At 38.5% G+C, this 22,524-nt stretch overlaps 1 protein-coding gene across 6 annotated transcripts in view; it reads right to left on the reverse strand.

Annotated features, from left to right (window-relative positions):
* Positions 1-3,019: 3,019 nt before the first annotated feature.
* Positions 3,020-22,524, reverse strand: part of CHD7 (chromodomain helicase DNA binding protein 7) — a 131,151-nt gene continuing 111,646 nt past the window's right edge. For 4 of the 6 annotated variants that reach the window (XM_086887132.1, XM_086887117.1, XM_086887127.1 and 1 more), the window contains 21 exons: positions 22,206-22,373; positions 21,372-21,551; positions 21,040-21,150; positions 20,721-20,926; positions 19,635-19,834; positions 18,884-19,043; positions 15,712-15,801; positions 15,005-15,108; positions 13,491-13,620; positions 13,140-13,212; positions 12,867-12,921; positions 11,921-12,149; positions 11,545-11,753; positions 10,735-11,412; positions 10,177-10,337; positions 8,332-8,559; positions 7,662-8,105; positions 6,854-7,075; positions 6,303-6,443; positions 5,734-5,838; positions 3,020-4,940 (listed from right to left, as the gene is read on the reverse strand). In XM_086887132.1, coding sequence (XP_086743258.1) covers positions 3,987-4,940; positions 5,734-5,838; positions 6,303-6,443; positions 6,854-7,075; positions 7,662-8,105; positions 8,332-8,559; positions 10,177-10,337; positions 10,735-11,412; positions 11,545-11,753; positions 11,921-12,149; positions 12,867-12,921; positions 13,140-13,212; positions 13,491-13,620; positions 15,005-15,108; positions 15,712-15,801; positions 18,884-19,043; positions 19,635-19,834; positions 20,721-20,926; positions 21,040-21,150; positions 21,372-21,551; positions 22,206-22,373 — 4,848 coding nt within the window. In that variant the 3' untranslated portion in view covers positions 3,020-3,986. The remainder of the gene's footprint in view (positions 4,941-5,733; positions 5,839-6,302; positions 6,444-6,853; positions 7,076-7,661; positions 8,106-8,331; positions 8,560-10,176; positions 10,338-10,734; positions 11,413-11,544; positions 11,754-11,920; positions 12,150-12,866; positions 12,922-13,139; positions 13,213-13,490; positions 13,621-15,004; positions 15,109-15,711; positions 15,802-18,883; positions 19,044-19,634; positions 19,835-20,720; positions 20,927-21,039; positions 21,151-21,371; positions 21,552-22,205; positions 22,374-22,524) is intronic. The other 2 variants (XM_086887141.1, XM_086887136.1) reach the window with 2 other exon arrangements.

Genomic DNA, 22,524 nt, shown 5'->3' on the forward strand with positions numbered 1-22,524 from the left:
AGACATTCACTCTGCATTCCAAGGGAGATTTTCATAAGTCACATCAAAGTTTGATCACAGCAACTGTCAATCACATAATTTAATTTCCTTCAAACATTCTCCTCAGAACAGCTGACTCAAGCTAGTGATTAGACTAGATGCCTAAAACATCACCTGCCTGTGTTAGAAGCTGTCTCCAGGTCTCTCCAAAGCATCACTTGAAGCCAATGGTGTACAACAGGTTATTTGCATAGCATGGGAGCAAAAGCTGTAGCCAGCATTCTTTCCCACTGAGGAGTCAGAAACGTTCATGGGCTGGCACATTTCAGGTACCCAGAAAACAGTGTGGAGCCCTCACATATCCTGACACTTCCTGACCCCAGCCCCGATGCTAAGGATTCAGAGGCAGCTGAAACACACGGTACAGAAGCAACAGAAGTCTTAAAACGTCCCAAACAGTTGTGTTCACAAAAACCAATGGGAAACTTAATACTAAAAATACTATTGAATACCACTCCCTCCCCTCAGTCTTAAATGAGGAAATGCCCAGCAGCAAAGGTCCTCAATAGAAGTGTGTACAATTCCTTTAAGCAATACACTTTGATATTTGACATCAATACAAAATAAGAGACTGAAGCTGACTGAAAAAAACTGTGACTAGTTTAGGAATTTGTCCACTATTTCATCAGCAACAGTTTTCAAGACTCACACTTGAACTGGTTTTGCTTTATAGTCCCCTTATTAAAAATTGTGTCTGAAGTAGCCTGAGCAGATTTGTTGTTCGGTTTTCCCCATGGCAGGATTGCACACCATGCACCCAGAACAGGCTGTTAGCATGCACACCACTGCTATACTTTGACACAGGTACTTTCTTTTTGAAAGCAACACAGAAAGTAATTTATATTCCTTGATAACCCCATTAACACTTCCATGGCCATTAGAAGGCCCAGCAAAAAATGATTGGTGGCAAACAAAAGGCTCCTCATCATGAGACAGAAAGGGTGCTCCAAATGTGAATCAAGTGCAGAATAGTTTCTGATCTATGCATCTTACTCACGTAAGCTTTTATTCATTTAGACACACTTTTATAACTCCGTAAGAATCTTTGCAATAATTAACATGTAAAAACTCTGTCAAATCAAAGAAAAACCTTCATATTTTCATGTAATACATTTCTCGGACATTAGATGGCAATCCCCCCACTTCATTTTTCATACCAGGGGCCCATATCCCTTCCAAAATCAAATATCACCACCTTTCCAACAGGTGAGGGGTCTGTTTGGCTTCTAGGAAGCAAGGCTGTTAGGAAAGCACAGAGCATGGAGGCTCTCCCATTCCCATGGCATTTGTTCTGTTCAAACAATTCTCCAGTTTTGCTATTTTTTTTTTTTTTATTTATTGTTTGAGTAGGAAAGGCAGATGGGTAATGCCATCATGGAAGATGCTTATACTAGGGGTAAGATTCACTCATTTGTCACTTGGACAACCTACATCATGAGTTGGATGTTTCCATGTCAAAAGCCTATAGGCAAAAATAAAAGTTAACAGAACTTCCCCATTTTGACAGAGGAGAAAGGGTCTTATTATGGCATTTAACAAAATAATTTCTAGCCTTGCCAATTAAAAAGGGTTCTCCCAAGGGATTTCATTAGTCTGTGCAAATCTTTTCTGGAAATTATAAAACTGAATTAAAAAAAAAAAACAACTTGCTATTTGGTACCTTGTGTGGAATACACACAATGAGAAGCACCTACAAACTCTTACAGTGGGACTTTCATAGGTAGAAAAAAAAAATAAGACAAGGCATTTAATAGCAACTTAAAAAACAGTTCAAATTAATTCAACAGAGTATGCAACACACCTGCCCAAGTTAATGTGCCTTTGCTTTCAGCCTCTCACTTTTCGCCATGGTCTACGTGTGATGTTTAGAAAGAGGCAGGAATAACACACCTCATCAACCATTCAGTGATGTCCGTGTAGGGGGAATCCTTCCTGACCTTCATTAACTCCCTATGATCTATTTAAGTGGCAGTACAAGACATCCTGACATCTATTCATTTCATCAGTGTGTGCCTGTGATTCATTCACACAAAAATCACTTCCTAAGCCTTCATTTCTCATCTACTTTCATCGTCCATGAAATATTCTTTTCAAGCCAAGTTCACCCCTTTTCATATATCCCCCTGGGGACCAAATTTCAGCCTTGCAATACTTGCCCGTTTGAGCTCTCGTGCAAATTCACAGTGTACATGAGAGTGAGGTTTGCAGCTCTCCAGCATTCCAAAAGCACGGATAATATTAGTCCTAAAGACAGGGGTCCACCCACAGCTGGCTACTGAAATAGCTAATTTTTCATGTACTCCACTGAAAATCTAACCTTTTATCCTCACTCTGGAGCTCGTTGTGTATGTGTGTGTCAAGGTGACAACACCGTGAAAACAGAAGTTCTCAAATGGTACATTATCTCGAATATCAAAAGGTCACAAAAGGGTACAAATCGGTAGCTCTCCAGAAGAGACACTGGTTTTTATAAAAAGTGGGTCAGTTTTAGTTTCATGTAGGTTGTTTGACACAGTGGTTTCTGGCATCACAAGCTCTGGTCTACAGGATACCACAGAGCCTTTGTATCCCTTGCTGTCACTACAGCATTGTGTTTTTCTACCCATTAACCAAGGATAAATGACCTAGATATTGTGCCTATTAAAGCCTCATTTTTCTTTTGCCCTTTTGTTCTTTAGTGTACCACATTATCACATGCTGAACACATTTAAAGTATTCTCAGTCTCTCATGCCCCTTTGAAGGAGTAAAGTAGAGATTTTAGCGTGCATTTCTGTAGAGTTACTTAGAGTGGAAAATATGAAGGCAATTCAAGGTTTCTCTTCCTGCCTAGTCCCCTGAAGACGATCAGTTCAGCATTTACAGCCACTAACCTATAAAGAATATAGCAGGAAAAATGCTATAAAAAAGCCACAAATACAAATACAGAAAGTGAACACCAGTTTTGATGTCCCTAAACACTACATTCTATAATTACATCTCTGCATATCATGGGTCACTTTTATTAAAAGCATCATTACTACAGTTGGCAGCAATTTACATCTTATCTTACATGATAGCAGTTTCCAAAGAAAAAAAAAAACAAAAAGACATCACAACAAAGAAAAACAATACATTTACAAAGTCATGTCTGTAAACTTCAAGGCTAGTTTAGAGTTGAGGTAATGCTGTTTAGCTTTGTGGCTAAAGTAACAAAGTCCTTTAATTTAAAAAAGGTACCTGATTTTTTTTCTTTTTTGTTTATACCAGTGCATTACAAGATCACGAGACGATTAAACTGTAGCTTTATCCTGTAAGAACCTTCTCCGCGGGTTAATTTCCAAAAGGTACTCTTCACATTCAACAGCTGCCTTATTATTGCTGCGTCTCAAGACAGAGACATTCACACTATCATGAAGATTGTCAGAGAGAGAGTGTGTGTGTGGGTGTGTGCGCGCATGTGAGCGGGTGAACTCCCATACAGTCAAAATGAAGCGCGAGTACGATATGTATGGTAAATTCCATCTTGACCTTCACAGCAAAGAAAAAAAAAAAAAAGAAAATAAAAAAGAAAAAAATAAGAAAAAAAATTAAATATATAACTTCATCCTTCCTTTAAGCAGCACTTCCTTCTATTAGTGCCACTTGATTACAAATTGCTGCTTAATTCATAATACCAATGGTACCAAAAGAAAAAAAAAAGCAGAGCATTATGTCAATTTCCTTAAAAAGACATGATCACCTCTCAAATTTCATCTCTCCTAGGGATAATAAATAATGCACTGCACAATACTTAATGACCAAGATACCTTTTGACACATCTGTATAACATGACTTGAACTTTTTTTTTTTGCTACACTATGTTACAGAACAGCTTATAAAAACTAAGTATGGACATTAACTGTGAGTGTAAACAGTAGGACTACCACTTGTCAAAAGTTTAAAACACTTTAACTGTAACTGGTACTGGTTATTCATCGTTTTCATTGTTTTCTATTTCTTCCCCCCCATCAAGTGAGTCTAATTCTTCACCCTGTGCTATTTCATCTTCTAAAACGGAGGAATCTGCAGTTTTATCAAGGCTCTCCTCTGCATCACTGCCTTCAAGATTTTCTTCATCTTTAAAGGCAGCTCCTTCAGTTTTGTCAGTAGCCTTCTCTTCATTGGAGCCCACTGCGTTCTGAAGTCCTGCTAGTGCTGGGAAACCGGGCAGAGTCAATCCTCCCAGTCCTGGAGGTAGAAACATAGATGGATAGAAGAGGCCAGGAGCCATGGTAGACAGCAGGAAGGGATTGAAGGCCAGAGGGTTTGTGGGCAATCCAGTGTTGGTGGTGGTAGTAGTGGTGGCAGTGGCGGTAGTCGCCGCAGTAGCAGCACTGACAGATCCATTCGCAGAGTCAGTAGCAGAAACAGTGTCTGTGCTTTTCTCAGAGTCTTTGTTCTCCTCTTCATTCTCATTTTTCTTCTCTTCAGCTTTTGAAGCGCCATCCTCAGTCTCTCCTTGACCGGAAGCAGTAGTGGCATTTCCAGTAGTAGCCGTTATTGGGTTATTCAACAATCCACTTAGTCCAAACATATTGGGCAGTCCTGCCATCCCTGGCAACATCAGAGGCAACATGGCAGCCGGATTTTTAGCGTCCCCTCCAGCAGCAGCAGCTGTTGCTAGCCCTGGTGGAAAGCCCATGAGGCCTGCGAGCTGGAGAGACTGCAGGTTCTGTAGGTTCTGGAGGCTTGTGAGGTCCATTCCAGCAAACAGACTGTTCATTAGTAGTGGGTTGATTCCCGAAGTTGATGCTACAGCAGCAGCTGCTGCAGCTGCTTTGGCAATTTCACTTTTTGGCCTTCTTCCTCTTCTGCTTGCTCCTTCCTCCCTCACAACAGGTCCAGTGAGAAGACGGTCAAACATGGACTCCGGAACAAAACCCTAAAAAGGGAAGGTGAAAAAACAAGCTTTATCCTCGGCTGGCTTTTTTAGCTTTCAGCAGTTAACTGATGACGATAGAAGAAACAGAAGGGATTTCAGCATACTCCAAAAGTGGTTTGTTTTTTTCACCCTGGCAAATGGTGACTAGATTAGTACTGTAGTGAATGGCAGTAGAAAAGTAAAGAAAGCTGAAGAAATCAAGATCACAGATTTTTTTATATTTAAACACAACAATAAAATAATACATGCTGAAAACTCTGTAACTTCATTAAAAAAACCCACCCTGATATGCTGCAGTTACAAGTTTATACCTTCATAATTCATACTGAGTTTCAGAATAGTAATATTCTATTAAATTGAGTACTTAAAGAATTTTACCTTTTATTTTCAAACGTGTTGTAAAATAAAAGGTAGAAAACCTATTTCTTTTATGCTGCTGGATAATGAGACAAGTCTATTTCTGTTATGAATATGACAAATATTTTCTTAGTAGTACCTAATGTACTAATTACTACTGTAATGTGCTTTTTAAGGATTGCTACTTGTTAGAAAAAATAATGCAAAACAAATGCTGAAGGCTGCCTTAACTATAGCTGATTTTTCAAGTGTATTCCAATGCCATTCGGCAGCAGCCTCCTATCACATCTTCCCCCCAGGCTGGGTAACTCCTACCCAGACACCACAATTTTCTCAAAACCAGCTATGAGATAAAGACTTAATAGTCAATTTACAGAGCCTTCAACTTTTCTGTGCTATAGCCTACAGTGACGCATGCAAAGAGAGTTTCACTTACAGACTGTTTAACAATATCAGTCCAATCTGGAGCAACTGCAAACTCAGGATTTTCTTCCAGCCATCTTGGCAAGTCCTTCATTGGAGGGGCCATAGCTCCACCCATCTAATGCAAAAGATAAGATTATGACTTTAACAAAAACCCAACAACAAAACCAAACAACTACTTATATGGATATTTTCTATTCGCACACTTTCTTCTCTGAAGGACAGCAGCAAAGACTCAGTTTTTACTGTGGACAACTACACGGAAACCAGCTAGTGACAAAATCATGCTTTTAAAAAAACAGTAAAGTGCTGCAGCTTAGGCAGGTCTGGTAATAAATTTTGTATCTAAGGACAAAATGTGCTATATAGGTTCAATAAGTGAGAGTTATTCACTCAGGTGATTAATATGAACTTATCAGAGGAGCAAAGAAGGAATTAAAGGAACCAGGTGGCACAGTCCAGTAAGAAAAACTGCTGGTGCCAAATTACTAAACTTTTAAAAAGAAAGCTTGGAGTAGAAAACCTGTTTTCCACATGCAAAGACATTATTAAAGACCTCAACTGAAGTAACTTAATTTTTACCTTCTTCCCATTTCGTTTATTTACAACAGGTACCCTTTCTTCTCCTGTCAAGGTGTTTATATCCAGTTTATTAGGGTTTCGACATCTGTGTCGTTTTTGTTTCGGCTTCTGAAATGGGGAAAACAGCACATCTGCACTCTTCTGGAAAGAAGAGAAATTTATTGCTTTTTAGCTTTTCATTTCTTGACAAATATTACCAATCACGGTACCCCTTTTAACAACAATTTTAAGATGGGATCCATTATTTTACTCTCAGATTACACGAGAAGAAATTTTTTTTGTATCAGACAAAGAAATTCTGCAGGACTTGACAAACACGGTTCTAACATACTGTTCTATACAAATATTAAGAAAGGAAAAAGCAAATTGAACACCCCAATGTCACTTGGGTGTGGATAAAATAGGAATGGTGGATAAAGAGAAAACTTCTGTTGAAAAGCAAGCCACAAAATTGAATGACTATGCCCAATGTGAGGAAATTCAGTCTGATATCTGCAAACTAACTTTTGTATTAACACAATAGAACAACACTTTTAGAATCACATACTTACTGGTACATAACTTGGCATATCTACTGTGTAAGTAGGATGCAACTTAAGCCATTCAACTAGATCCTTGTTTTTCGGGGCATCCTCTCCCACCAGCCTGGTCCCATCCTCTAGATTGATTACAGGGATGCGAGTGTCTGGGTCTAATTGACCAGGAGATGGAATGTTCCTTGCTGGTAGGGCTTCCATATCTTCTTCAAAAGCTTTGGTCACTTCTGCATCCTCCTGAAAACAATCACATCTCTATTAGTTTTCCCTTCACAGGAACAGCTGGAGAAGTAATCTTAGGGACTGACTGATGTGAAATGTTCAAGATTTTGCATACACAAGAGTTAATGGGGTTTAAATACTCATACTACAAAAAGTACTATCATTGCATCAGGGAATTTTGAAAATTCAGCCTCAGTGAACAATAAAGAACATAGTGCTAAAGGCAAAGCGATTCTTTTGCATTTCCAGTAAATGTCCTCCAATATTCTTCTTCAAGACACACACTTTTCAACACATCAAGAAAGACATACTTAAGCCTCAAAATGTATATTGTTAGAAATATATCTTGTAAAAAAAAAAAGTAATTAATTTTGAAAGTACAAGCTTCCTAAAACTCAGCTTTGATTTGCTAGAGTAAAATCTTGATGTGCACATTTTGTTTGGTTCAAAAACAATTAACAGCTCCAAACAAAGTAAAAACCTGTTTGAGCAAAAACTATGTTTCTATTAGGCAGAGTATAATAAGACTTAAAACACATTCAGGAAATACCACAGACAGAAGAACAAGCATCAGACAAAAGGAAAAAGGTTGTGGTCTTACTACAGTCAATGATGTCCGTTTGTTGCTCATAAATAACAGATCAAGCCCTTCTACATTTTTCCTCCTTCCTCTCCTCCTCTTCATGGGTGGTTCTCCATCTATTAAAGAGCCATTTAGTAGATGCCTTGTGGGTGTGCGTGAAAGACCTGCTTGCAGCAGCTCCATTTGAGTTTTAAAGGCATCAGACACGGGTGTGGAGACATTAGGCAAGATAAACTTTGAAGTAACAGATGAAAAATTTGAGGTAGAACTTGTTGCCTCTCGTGAGGCCTTTGATAAATCTACAACCTTTTCTTGTCCATTTTCTGAGACCACCTGAGACTCACGTAACTGGGCAACCATTTCCATAAGATTTCTCCTTTTGGCAGCTCTCTCAGCCTCAATTTCAATCTTTCTTCGTCTCCTCCTCCTCTGACGTGGAACTGATAAATTGAGTGCATCTTCCTAATAAAAAAAATTAGCATTTCCAAACATTAGCAAAGCACTTGCTATGCTGAGTTTAAAATAAAACTCCAAACATACAACTCTGAAAACAAAGCCTTCATTTTATTCAAAGAAACACTTTTGTGTTTTTCCTATTTTATTCATGCTACTTTATTTTCTATTATTCAAGAGAAACTCATGCAAGATAAAATGTTTTATGTAAAGAAAGAGAATGCTGCAGCCTTGCCTTTGATAACTGAGGAGAAGCAGTGAGATCTTCACTGCCACTGACGCTGGCTTGACCAACCATGGAGAGCTCTGCAAAGCTCCTTTTCTGTAGAGGGCTGTCCACAGCTGTTGGAGTGTACCCAGGTATGAGCCCCTGGAAATCAAACATCTGGCGCCTATTTACTGGCCACTTCCCTTTCAGCACTGCCTCACAGATGTTGTCTAATCGGTTGATCATTACTCGGTCCTGCATAAAGGAAAAGCATGTAATGAACCTTCAGTGTAAACGTCACCTTTTAAACTCAGATGAGTCTTATGACACAGTCCACTATCCAGAGCTTAAGGAAGACATTCAGAAACAACTATTCTTGCATGTTAGGAATAAACTGATCACTTTGAAATAAGCTAACACAATTTTGTAGAATAAAACTTTAATAGGATTTAAAAGCTGCATTTATATTGTGAGGGGAAGGAAAAAAGACAGAGCAAGTTTTCTGTATGACAGACAATGCAGTAATTGAAAAATTTAATAGAAGCTCACTGTTGTTTTACCAAACTTCAGTAGTTAGCAACATCAACAGTTAGGAAGGGAAAATAAACACATCTGCAATCAGTATCTTAAAGCTGCAGTTCTCAAGATCCAAGAGGCTGGATCTGCAATTCTGTCCTAGGAAGTGGATCCTCATTAGCGTCACTATTAATAAAGTTCAACATTATGAAACGGGCACCAACCTAGGGACATCTAATGAATGTCAATTTTCATTCCACGCCCATTATCACTTCAAATTTCACTGAAGCGTGTACACTAAAAATCTCTAATTATGTTTATTAGTCTACTTATGCTGAACCTATACAGACGAAGCATTTTCTGTTCTACTTTCACACTATGACTGGAATAAGATTTTAGCCCATGTTTCCAAAATACTTGCTGAAAGCTGAGAAGATAGACATTAGTTGATTTGTTTCCATTTCAGTATTCAAGCACATTCTACACTAGCCTGCCTGAAGTAGCAGAAACTTTGGAACTCTAAGAAATACTGCTGGTTAGGGAATATGAGCATCAGTTGGCTTCCTGAACAGCAAAACAGTGCAAAAGCCACTAGCAAATCTCAGCAGCTGCAACAGACTGCTTGCTTTCCCCAGAAATAAGCCTATTAAGAGCAAGGTCCTCTTGCCCTGCTACCCCCTTCCCCCTCCCTGCCCCAACCAGATGGCCCTGTTATGGTGATTAGTAAGCTTAAGACTATTACTACTTTATTTTTCTCTGTCCCCTTGCTGCAAAGGAGAGTACTAAATTAAGTATGGATTTATTACAATGTTAGTTTTGTATTTTTAAAAATGTTTTATACTAGATAATTTTCTGCATTGCTACCAAAATAAGATACAGCTTTATCCTGTCTAAAGTTGCTGCTTATGTTTGCAGGATACCTTAATACAATTACATCTGTCAACATTACATAATGGCTTAGATCATGTAGGTCGCCAAAACTCTTCCCTACAATCTCCTCACCCCAAAATAAAAAGGTGATCTTTGAAAGTCTCTGCTCTCAATTCTGCAGATTGCTCTGCAGGGATAATTCCTAATTCAAAACAGTACAGTGGTGCAAGAGGTAGTACTGCTGACAAAAAGTTATGGACCCTTATGAAGAACTCATGCCTGCCAGCAGTCCATTGCTTTACTAAATGACACTATTTTACAAAAAATGAGCAATTTCTTTAATTTCCACTGCTTGTTTGTATGAGCTTGAAGGAAAAAGTGCCATTCCACAAATCATTCACACAAAGCTCACTGTTACTTTTCAAACACTTTTCCCATATTTTTCTTAAATTAAAAGAGACACATATCTTTCTACTCCTAACCAACCTTAGGCCAGAATGAGAAGGCAAATGTTCTCTCATGAAGCAGCTGTACCACAGAGGGATCCCCATCTTCCATGTAGAATCCATCGCGAGTTTCATCCCTTGCGGTACTCATAGAAGCATTGCTTTCTTCGTCAAAATTCTTACCCTGAGAAACTGCTCCTGCTGAATAACAATGACAACCAGACATTAACATCCAGTGTCTACCCAGCTAGATAGGCTAAGGCAACCAGGCTTGACACAACATTTCTAACTCGGGCTTTTGTTCAGTAATTACTACAGCAGAGCCCCAGCCTTCCACGTTTGGCACAGAGACCATGCTTGTTGGCTCAGTGAGCTATCCTGGAAGTCATCCCTTGTGGGGGAATACCCCGCTGATGCTGGATGGTTCTTATGAAAGCTTATTTAGCCACCTGATATGTAGAAGGACAGAGGAACTGCTACATGTAGCCCATCCCATAGTCCATAATGGCACCCTGTGTGCCACTTACCAGCTGGCACAAGCTACAACAGCTGTGGGGCTTGTGATAAGCACACTGAACTGATCTGACCAATGTATTACCTTCAGGTTGGGAGGATTCTTCTGATTTATCATCATCTTCCAGTTTCTCCTCTTCATCTTCTTCTGAACCTTTCTCAGAAATAGATTTTGGATCTACATCTGTACTCATTTCTATGTCTTTCAGTTCACATTTAACAGAGCCAGGCTCAGCCTCAGCATCACAGTCTGGTTTAGTGTCCTTATCTGTAGTATCTGTCTCCTCTTTGATTTCAGACTTTTCTTTGGCTGCTGGATTTTCGGACCCTTCAACTTTAGACTCTGTTTGTTCTGTAGTCTTTTCTTCTTGTACTGGTGTGGATGGGACAATTGGGGGTGTTTGACTGCAGCCAGCACCCAGAGGGTTTACAGAAGAGACAGTATTTGCATTACCTGTCCCTCTGTTTTGAGCAAAGTTTTTGTGAGCTTCAAGAAAAGAGAGTTCAGGATCATTCAGAATGTGATAATCTGTCCTACTGACTCCATGTTTAGCAGCACCAATCAGTAAGTCTTTATCATGTTTACCACACTCCCACCACTCTGGCAGGTCCAGACTTGGCTGGCAAAGCTTTAGCCTCTCCCCCAGCTGCGGGTGATGGAGAACCTGTTCCCGGATCTTGCGCAGCAGCTCGATGCGATATAAAGTTCTAGAAGCACGCTCCTCTGTGATCGGCTCAATCAGCGTGGAAAGATCAGGAGGTTCTGCAAGGACACCAAGTTATACTCTTTAGCATGGACTGAATGCACGCCCATTTCAAAATAATTACACCTGGGCATGAAGTTTCAACAATCTCACAAGATTCAGGATGATTTCCAGAGTCAGTTAAAACTTACCATCATCTGGTTTGACTGGCATTCGGCACACTCGTCTGCACATATTCACAAAGCCATTAAAATACTTTTCCAAGCTTTCATCAGACTTTTTGTCAAGCCTGGCAAATGCTCTGAATTGATTCCACTCAAACTGATGTTTTACAGGATCAAAAATAACTCCAAAAGTAGACACCACACGATAAAAATCAGCTTCTTCTCTTCTTGTCCATCTAGTCAAGGAAGAAGCAAGAGAAGTGAGGCCACTGAATAGGTAACAGTCCAAACATGTTTAGAAGCCCTAAAACCCCCTGAGTTTATTCTTTCAAAACAAAAGAGCAGTATGGGTGACACACAAGCTCAAATAAGATTTAAACTAAGATATCACCAGGAAACTCACTTTTGTCGTTTCTCGGTTATTATAGCTTCCCTTTCTGCCTCCAGTGCCCTCACTTCTTCTCGAGGCCTTCGTCTCCTGCGGTCAGTCTTCATTAGCGCCTCTTGCCTCATTTGTTGCCTTTTATAGCTGCGCTGATAGGCAGTAATGAGGCGACGCAGACGGGTAGTCAGGGTTGAAGTGTTGGGCCAGTAGAGTTGCCCTAACTCAGCGTTGCTTTCACTGTGCTTGTCTAGAGAACAGAGAAGTATTTGCACTGCAAAACCAACACTAAACATTTCAAAGTTTCTATGGCTATAACTGGATTCCTGTTTTATCAGGTAAGAACATGTGCCTGTAATACTGGTGCATAGTGGATTAGAAATAGGATAGCTATTGGTAAGAGATAAAAAAATAAACTCAAACCATCCAACTCTAAGAACTCAGAAATGCTTGTGAAGCATTTTGAGATAACCATCAAGCACTATGATTCGATGTTATGAATGTAAAGATATTATGAACACTAAGTATTTAAATTAATGTAATGCATCTTTAAATACATTACTAAGAAGATCATTCTGCCTCTGAGGAAACACCTATAGTTATCATTTCCCACTTTATTATTCTCACTTAAACTTGGCAATTTTCCTCCATACTGAGGAAACAACGTATTTGTAACTTCCAAGATTATCTCGGCAAAACCATCAATGGCCGCATTATGAAACATCCGGTCTTTATCATCACGGTTTCTCCTATGTAATTAGAAATCCAGAGAACCATAACGTGGATTATTCAAAGACAGTATGCAATTGTTTTGAAGAATGTGAAGCATGGAGAGATTTGGCAGCAAAAAGCTTTCTGTGATATTGTCCCAAAACATCTCCTATCCCCTCATGTGCTAATATAAACAGTCCACCTCTTACTAAACGATCCCTTTTTGCCCTTTAAATTTTATTTGCCATAGTCTTACTTGGGTGTAATTCTATGGACTCCTCTTTGTCTTCTGGAGGTGAGTTGGCAAATTCCTTGGGGAGAAGACAGAAGTTATTTTAGTTTTCAGTTTTGACCATATGTCATAATTTGAAAAGAAAAATATGTCATCTCTCAAACACAGCAGCAAACAATCTTTGTAAGGTGTGTTTATCTGGTAGTGCTCACACTTAAAAAACACACATTAAAATAAATATGGAGAAACAATTATAATTGTACATATTTGTAATTACAGAAAACTAGGAGTCCTTACATCAATTTCATCCTTGAAAGGAGTTCTGGTTGGCTTATATTCTGGATCTTCATCCTCTCTGTCAAATTCACCCCTATAAAATATTTTAAAAATATTTTCAAGAAAAATATTGGTTTTGAGAAAGGGATGATATTCTGGGCAAAAGCAAAAAAGCTACAAAAGCCGTCAGTATGGTGTACCAAGTTACACATTTGTATTTCATGCTCAACTGTGTAAACAAATCTATGTACTTTCTACATCATACGATCACTTCATATCCTCAGGCAACATGTAAGTATAATATGACATATGAACCCATGCCAACATATACAATGTTGATAAAGTTTATTAATATTTTCATGTCCTCCTTACCCATCACCGCCATCTGCTAACATGTCTGTCCCTCTCTGTTCAGCAGCTATGGCCTTTGCATCAGGCATGCCAACCCGTTCCAGAAAGCACAGTGCTGGGTCAGCTCTCATAGAATTGTACTTCTCGTAACCTGCGTGCAGAGTGGGAGACAAATGCTTTTTTAAAAGCTATGACCAGCCGTGAATAGAACAGGTCTAGGCAGTAGAAGTACAATTTTCTGGATTCATTTATTTAGTTTTAAATAAAACAAAGGAGCTGTCGCCATGCTGGAAACATTTAATTCATGTAAAAAAATTGTTCAGGTTGGTAAATTCCAACAGCACAGAAACATTTTCCCATCAATAATGTTAACCCATATAAGACAATGAAGAAAGCATCAAATTCCATGTTGTTAAAAAATAAAGTAAAAATCTTTCACAAGTGAAAAACTTCTTTAAGTTTGCTATATGATTTTCACAATGGTTCTTGACATTCAATACTCGCCAGTGGGAAACACGCAGACGCAAATGGAAATGCACAGACACACACACACACACACACACGTATTTTCAATAGCTCCAGCCCGGCTGGAACCCTCAATATAGGCTGCAAAAATGCTGCATACATGGGTTATACGTAAGGCCAACGAACCTGTCTTATTAGGTTTAGGATGATGCATGTCAGTAAGATGACACTGTTCCCTCTATGGTTTTCAAACTGCTGTTTGCTTTTTTACTGCCCAAGTTGACTAGATGGAAAATGGCAGATCCCAACAGTGCACTGCAGGAAAATGATTTTTAGACTAGACTTGCCTCAGCTGAGCCCACAACACAGAGCTGCTGTACATAGGCAGAACAGCACAATTCAATTAGGATTTGTACTACAACACACTGCTCCTAACTGCTGTAGAGCCTCAAGCCAAACTGTAATCATGAAAGGTTTTATAAGCCATCATTCTCCCCTTTAGTCAGGCTGGGCTGCTGAGAATACCTCTGCGACCTCCAGAGAATTGGGATTATAATCAGGAATCGCTCACTGTATATATCATGCCAGCTCTGCATCCCCAGCCTTTCAAAGTTAACAAGGCTGCATCCCACTCAAGGGAGCCGGGAGTTCTCAACACTGACATTTGTGAAATATTGCTTGGAACAAAGCCCAGGAGGCACTTGTACAGATTAATAGCAGAGGTTAAGCCCACCGTCCACTTTGACACTGGTTGGCAGAGTTAGCAAGTGAAGCAGTGCTGGAAGCAAAGTTTATGGAGATCTATCTTACTATTTGGCTATTATTTAAACAAATATGGCTTTGTTTTATTTACAGCCAAGAAAGTAATGTTTTCTTCTCAAATGTTCTGCAAACATTTAAAAACAGCATCTGATATTTACAGCTCATATTAGGTTTTTAATGCAGGCAAGAAAAAAGGGAGATACAAGCCAACAGTTCTTTGGAACAATACTTGTTAATATTATGACTGAACAGTCCTACACACTGAAAGCTTTACTACTGAGTTTTGTTGAGAGTGAGACACCACTTACCGTGTTTAAATACTCCAATTAAAAGGGATTTATCTGCCTCCTTATCCCACCAGTCTGCAGGAACTTCAGCATGGAATGGCTCAGGTATCCATATATCTACTTCACTGTGAAGACAGCATTATATACATTCTCAAAGTTATTTCTGGACAAAGATTAAAACAACCCAAAACAAAACAAAAAAAACCCCAAAACAACAACAACAAAAATACAGCCTAAAAAACCCAATTGGTTTATGGTGTTCTGTAAATATAAATTTTGAGCTAGAAAACCACCCCAAAACCCAATACAGAAATTGAAATACCCTAAAAAATAATTAGGACTACTAAACAAACGAACGACAAAAAATAATTAATCAACCAAAAAAGCCCAAACAAACACTACCACCCCCCAACATTAGGCTATATTGGGAGTCAAATGTTTATCTAAATATGACTCATTTAAGGTCTTAGTATGCTTTTAATTTTTTTAATTCAGATAGAATAATCCCTCAATATTAGCAGAACAGCAAATCCCCTTCTCTCATTTCCCACATTGTTTTCTCCCCCAAGAAAATTACCCACGGCACTTGATAAAATAATAAGGCTGCTTGAGAGCAGACATATAAGAGATAAAGTGTGACCACCTTTAAACGCTGCATTATTATAGTACATGTACTTTACAAAAGCCAGAGTCATAAAGCAAAAAAATAAACCTACACTTGCACTAACCTTGAGTCAGCACCCTCTAAGATCTTGTCTGCTTGGTCCCCTATAACTTCTTGTCGTAGATAGTAGAGCATGCGGACACGCAGCAGGACCCTGGAGAGGAAGACAGAGGGGGGAAAAAGTTCTTAACTTCAGGACTGTTTGCCAACAGTGGCTTTTGGCAGCTGCTGCTGTTCATCCATCATCCTGCCAAGGCTGATTAGCCATGCTGTATGGTAGGCTTGAAGCGTGACAGATGGTGGCACATAATCACCTCTGTGTGGTGCTTTCTGCTGGCTTCCAACAGGCCTGCCTGGCAACTGCTTACACTGCACAGAGAGGGACCCAGCTCAGCCCGGCCCCAGCGCATTTCATTTAGTTCTACCTAGTGCAGCTTGTGAAGTTTAGACACGTACTCTACCACTGCCTCTGAAGTATTGAAGCAAGTTTGTAAACAACTGAGCAGATGGCTTTCAGTAACTGTTCTGCTTCATTATCTCATAAAATTTCCTCAGCTGCTGCCTTAATACCATTTTTGGAAGCACATCAGAAGTTGTAGGAATAAACGAGATATAAAATCTGGTTTTACTACCTTACAATAAACCCTCAATATGGAATGTCAGGTTTTTCAGATTATACAACTTTTTGCTTCTGAGAATGGGGGGGAAAAATAATCCCCCATTTCCCTTAGGAGATATTAACTATTTTTAGTCTTTATAGTTCAAACTGCTATTAAATTTTACCTACGCACAACCTAACTGTTACAAGGAAGTGAAAAATCTTCGTTGCCAAGTTTATTTTTCCCCATTTCTGCAATACTGCAGTCGTTTTTGGAAGCACTGTCAGATGTTGTGGTCACACTCGAAGCCGGCAGGAGAGAGAATGGCAGACTGGCTTTTCAAGGAGACTAGAAAAGAGGTCATTTCTATAGAAAAAGTATCTACCTGAAAATAATCCTGCTCTCCTATGTTTACCCAATTCAGGGCACCCCCTGCTGCCTAGTTCATGAAGTAAAACCAGTACCAGCTAAAATGGAGATTACTCAGCCTGCCCTCTCACTGTACCCAAATCCATCACAGCAACTGTTGAATTGCTGTTGCTCCTGGAACAGCAAGGGTGACCAGGGAAGCAGTAATCTGATCACCCACTTGCATGAAAAATTTAGACCACCACCAGTTTTGAGAGCTCCTTGTTAGAGATCAGATGCAACTGGAGCAATACCCGGTTTCACACATGTTATTCAATCAAACCTCGGAAGAGCAGGGATTTGAATGAAGGTCATGTCTGCAATTCAAAACATGTCAGACATGCTTCTTTCTGTATGCATAGTAACTGGGACCAGTAAGGTGTCCCTGCTCCCTGTGTGGCTATGTAAATAAGCTGTTCAGGGTCTCTATCATCTTAGTATTAAGCAATAACAGCTGTTACATCAAGCCAAAGAGGAGAAGCACGAAATAAAACCCAAGACAAACCAAAAACCAGAGGCTCTTAGCACCTTTAAGGAGTCCTATGCATTAAACCAGCATACACGGTACTTAAAGAAAGGACACCAATTCTTAAAAAGCCAAATCCAACTGGTGCCTTTCGAAGGAAATTACTCAGATTATTAACTGGCTCCACCTCTGTTTGACTTTACCTGTGCTAAAAACATGTGGCTTCTACAATTCATTTAGTCCTGGTGAATCTGGGAAGTGAAGTAAAAAGATAGCAACTGAAAACATTCTTGCATATTTACTAGTCTTCCCAGTCCTTGTAATTGTTCTATTGTATTATTAAAGGAGTAGTATTTAAAAAATTAATTTAAGTCAGATCTGCAAACTGATACAGCAAGTAATGAAAACATGTTACCTGAGAGGTTAAAATAATGTTACAGGAAAGAATTTTATTACTTTAAGAGCAAGTGAAATGTAATAACAGACCTGAGTAACCATTCAGAAAATCAGAAAGCAGTTTATTTGGAGGTGCACTCACTAACATAATTCTGTGAGTATCTGGTTGTCATCAGCTAAGAATTAAGCTTGGTTAGCATCTGGAAATGAGCTAATAAACCCCTTAATGCCTTTCCTCCTTCACATCACACCCCCTATTGACAGCCCACAGGTACTTTTCAAATCAATAATATCTTTCCACTAAACTATATTAATGAGACACAATACATATTCAAACCACAAAAGTAACGATGACCTTTCAGTAACACTGCATTACAACTGTATGATATATATATATATGATGAAGAGTAGAAATTTAAAAACAAAACCAAACATCCCAAAATCCCAAAAGTAATCAACCACATCCCCAGCTCTAAACCAAGGTATTTTTGGGACAAGGTTCAGTGTCTATATGGAGAATATAGTAAGCAAAACCGAGATGGCAAAGAAAGCTGACACTTTCTTTGCCATCTTATTAAAAAATAAGATATTACAAAACAAAAGCCAGAAAATATGTAAGAAAGGCTCTTAAGGGACATTCATGAAACAATAAAACATTATATACAATGATCTTCATTCCCAAAGGCTTTCAGTTTAGTAGCATGTTTAGAATTTCAAAAATCTAATCAGGACAAATCAATTCAGGTAAAAGGGTTTGGTGAGAAATTTCATCTCAAAGGAGAAAGAATAAATATTCTGTATATTTATTATATATTATTTCATTGCCTATATATATATAGTCTGAGAAGAGCAAGAGAAGAATGGAGAGAAAGAATGAAAAGATATGCCCACATATAGATGAACTACTACATGAAACTCCTGAAACTAAGAACTGGATATATGAGTTCAACATCTATGGAAGAGAACTTTTAATACCAGCCTAAGGGACTCCACAAGAAAGTAGGAAACAAACAGCTTTTGTTTAAAGATAGCCAACTGTCAAGTGAAATAGACTCAGTGTAGGAATATAGTCTTTACTTTCTATGTTAAAAAAAAAAAAACCCTTTATCTGATTCCATTCTTATTTAATAAGTAGAGAATAATTTTCTTCAGAACTGTGCTGATCTGTCATAAAGAGCTTACAGAAGTATCCAGATACCTGTTAAGATGATTATCCCCAAATTAAAAAGTAATAATGTCCTTTGCATCCTATTAAATGGCCCTGTGTTCTATTAAATATATCTAAATGAAGTTGTGGACTTTTCAAAAGCATGTAGTTAAAAAAAAAAAATCCCAAACCTCTAAATGAAACATTTATTAGTACTTACTTGTTACAGTGATGTTTGAGATGTTTCCTATAGCTGTCTTCTTGAAATAATACATCTGGATTACAGCTTGTGAGCCAATCAGCATCTTGCAGCATTGGCTGTGAACTCTGGGCTTTTACTTTCTTCCCTTTCCTCCCTCTGGGCACTGGTGCAGACAGACCTAGAAAACCCCCCAATATTTCTTACACAATCTGAATAGAAAAGCTCTCACCCTAAACAACATTACAAACATACGTTTAAAGCTAAATATTCATTACTTTGAGGGCAACACAACCACCAAAAACTGAACAGCAACATAACTCAGTAGAGAGAATTGCAAGTAACAAAATCAACCAAAACTTTCATGCAAATTTAGGTGTGAAGATTTCAAAAATTCAGAGTGCTAGCCAGAAAATGGTGTTATATAAATATTTCTTGTAAAAACTCTCATGAATCTAAATGGCCGTAAGGAAACAAGCTTTCTGATTTATGGCAATTTAAAAGAGATTAAATCCAGCAGTAGGTGCCAGCAAAAAATTATGTCAGAGTATTTGTTTAAAACTGAATTAAAGGAAAGAGCACTGCATTCTACAAAGTGTCTGAGGGAGACTTCCCCTTTAAGTACAGGCCAAGTCAAAGCCCACCTTACTCATAAAATCTGACAAGATCCTACGACATGTCAGAATGGCTATAGTTTAAACCAAATACATAGCACAACTGAAGCAATTCTTTCCTATTTACTAGCATCATTGTTTGATTGTGGTAGACATACCGGAATGATTAACCAAAGCTCGAGTTTGCCCATCTGCAGTTGGAGTGATCAGATCCCAGATGAAACTTTTGATATTTTCATCCCCTTTGTAATGATTAAGACAATACACCAGGATAGTCCGGCAGATGGTTTCCACATCTTGCTCTGTTAGCTGACGTTTATAGCGCCCATGTGAGAGGATGTCAGTCCACCGACCCCAGCTATAAGAAAAATATGTTCAATACAACAGCCAGGGTACTGGTATTTTAATTTGTGACTTTCAATTTAACTCCTGCTATCAAGCAACTTGGGACCAATAATGCATTTTGCATTTGCAGGTTATGTCAGGGAATCCAACCTCCAGCACCAAAGAGTTAAGAATGTTTATTTTACAGAACCGGCAATAAGTTCACTGCTCGTAAAGCTGCAATTGAGCTACACTCTAATTAATAAAGTACATATGTTTAACTCTAAATGTCCCAGTAAGCTACAAATAGGAAACTCAACCAATTCCCACAATCATGGGATTTGAGGAACCACTCCTACTTTGATCCAGAAACCTATTACTAGCAACTGTTGTACACTAATTTCTAAAATAAAGACAGTCATTCTGAAGGCCACCATGTCAGAAGTCAAATATAGCTACCTGCTTGCAAAGAGATGAAATTCAAATTAGCACACTCAAAGGGAAAAATATCAAGTATCAAATATCTGAATTTAAGTGGTGACAAAGTCTAGATTGACTGTTGAGTTCAAAAACATTTTGTTCTTTACAAATACACTATTACTGTCTTCAACACTTAGAGATTAAAACTCACTAACTCAAGAATTCTTTACTCTGAGAAACCAGAAACAAATATTCTGTCATCACAAAACCACTTATTTTACCAGTGAGCTCATAGCCATCTGTGAGACAATCAGATACTTTAAGTAACACATATAAGCACAATTTACACATATATCAACCAAAAAATAATCTGACTGGCATGTATAAACATCATACAGTATGACAGTATTTGTGTCCAAGAGAATGATGAGTTATTTACTATATATAATTTATTTTCAGATCTTTAGTCACAATTAGTATATTTTATTTGCATATCTTACCCATAAACCAACAAGTTCTTCTCCACCCTGAAACATTCACTTCTTGCATAACCTTGCGATTTGTCCTGAGGCCTACGGGGCTTTGTGCTAGGCTTTTCTTCAGAATCACTTTCCAGGTCTGAAAACTCCATCAGTTCATCCTCTTTGACTGCACTGTAGAGTCTGGTTTGCTTCCTTACCCTTGGTGTATCAATAACTAGGTTGTTCTAAAATGAACGGTAAAATGTATAAATTTAGGAAGGGGGTGAGGGGAAATCTTCAATTTCCTTCAAAAAAACTCTTTCAACTAGAAAGCTAGAAAGAGCTATAAAGCTCTTACCCTTCCATTTAGAGCATCGATATCCAGCTCAGCTTTCTTTGCCCACTTCTGCCAGAAATTAGGGTCATCCAAAGAAATGTCTGTCCTGTTCCCAGATGCAACAAAACTAGCCTAGTAAAAGTAAAATCACATGGAATGATTTCTTAACTGAATGCTATGAAGAATACTTGTTTTTCACTAGCAAATACAATACTTCAGAAGAGTAGAAAGTAAAGAGTAAAAGTAAAAAGACAGGTACACTGAAAAAATAAATTTACACAGAAGGCAATTTAATGTATTTCCATCTATTCTGATTACATTTTATTCATTTTCCTCTGAATGTCATTGTATACCTTTGCAAATGTTGAACCTTTTCCTTCAGATTCAATAGTAATTGTGTGTGTTCGCCTTAAGAGAATCTGATCAATATCCTCTTCACAAAACTTAGACCCTTCATCTTCCTCATCCATCAGAGCACCATATGCCCCCTTTCGAAGAAGATCTTCTATTTCTTTTTTAGACAGCTGTTGCACCTGTAACACATAAGAGGGCTTACAGTTTTGGGTTTTTTTGACAGCCAATGTGTCCATCTGATAGCACAATCTCATGGATTGTCCTTTGGTGCATTTTAAGAACTGAAACTCTATGATAATGTGGTGGTAGTCAATTAAACATTCACGCTGAAATCACCTTTTAAAGAAGAATACAAACAACAAAATTCTCAGGGTGAAGTTATGTGAGTGGTTTAAACAACTTAATAATTCATTGTCACTGAATCCCTTTAGCTTTGATGACTGCTAAACTGCTCCTGGGAGCAGATTTAACTTACTAACCTGACATTAAAGTTAAAGCAAAAAAAAAGTCCTGAAGAAAAAAGGCTACACCAGCAAAAACTAACTAGAAGAGCTCCATAAAATGCCACGATCAACATAATGTAAAGGGTGGAATGATGAGAATGGATCAGGATTGAGGGAACATGACCCCACCTGCCCCCTTTTGGCAATAAGCGAGCCATTGATAGGTGCAGCCAGTTCATGTAGCCAATGCCCTTATTTAACCCGACTTCAAACTATCAGCCACACTCCATCTGAAAAGCACTGCTCTCCAGCTAAAATGCAAACAGGCAAGCAAAGTGTAACATGTTCATAGCATTTGTTGATAATGCACCTTCAAAAACTAATCCTTACCCCATTTGTGGCATTTTCTCTTCCACTCATAGATTGTAGCACAGCCTTATCAAGGCCCAGCTTCAAGCTAGCTTTGTCAAACATTTCCCTTTCGTAAGAATTCCTTGTTATCAACCTGTAAATTTTCACTGATTTGCTCTGCCCTATTCTGTGACATCGTGCTTGAGCCTGAAGAAACAAAGACAGATATTCAGTTACCAGTTACAAATGGAAGATAAGAGAATTGAAATAATCAATATAGAGAACCTACTTTAAAAGTTTGGGCTTTATTTTTCAATATAGATAATATTTTCTATGCTTTCTAGACAGCAACAACAGA

Source organism: Cyanistes caeruleus, chromosome 1 (genome assembly GCF_971803275.1).
Source record: "Cyanistes caeruleus chromosome 1, bCyaCae1.hap1.1, whole genome shotgun sequence".
In the NCBI taxonomy this organism is placed as follows: Eukaryota; Metazoa; Chordata; class Aves; order Passeriformes; family Paridae; genus Cyanistes; species Cyanistes caeruleus.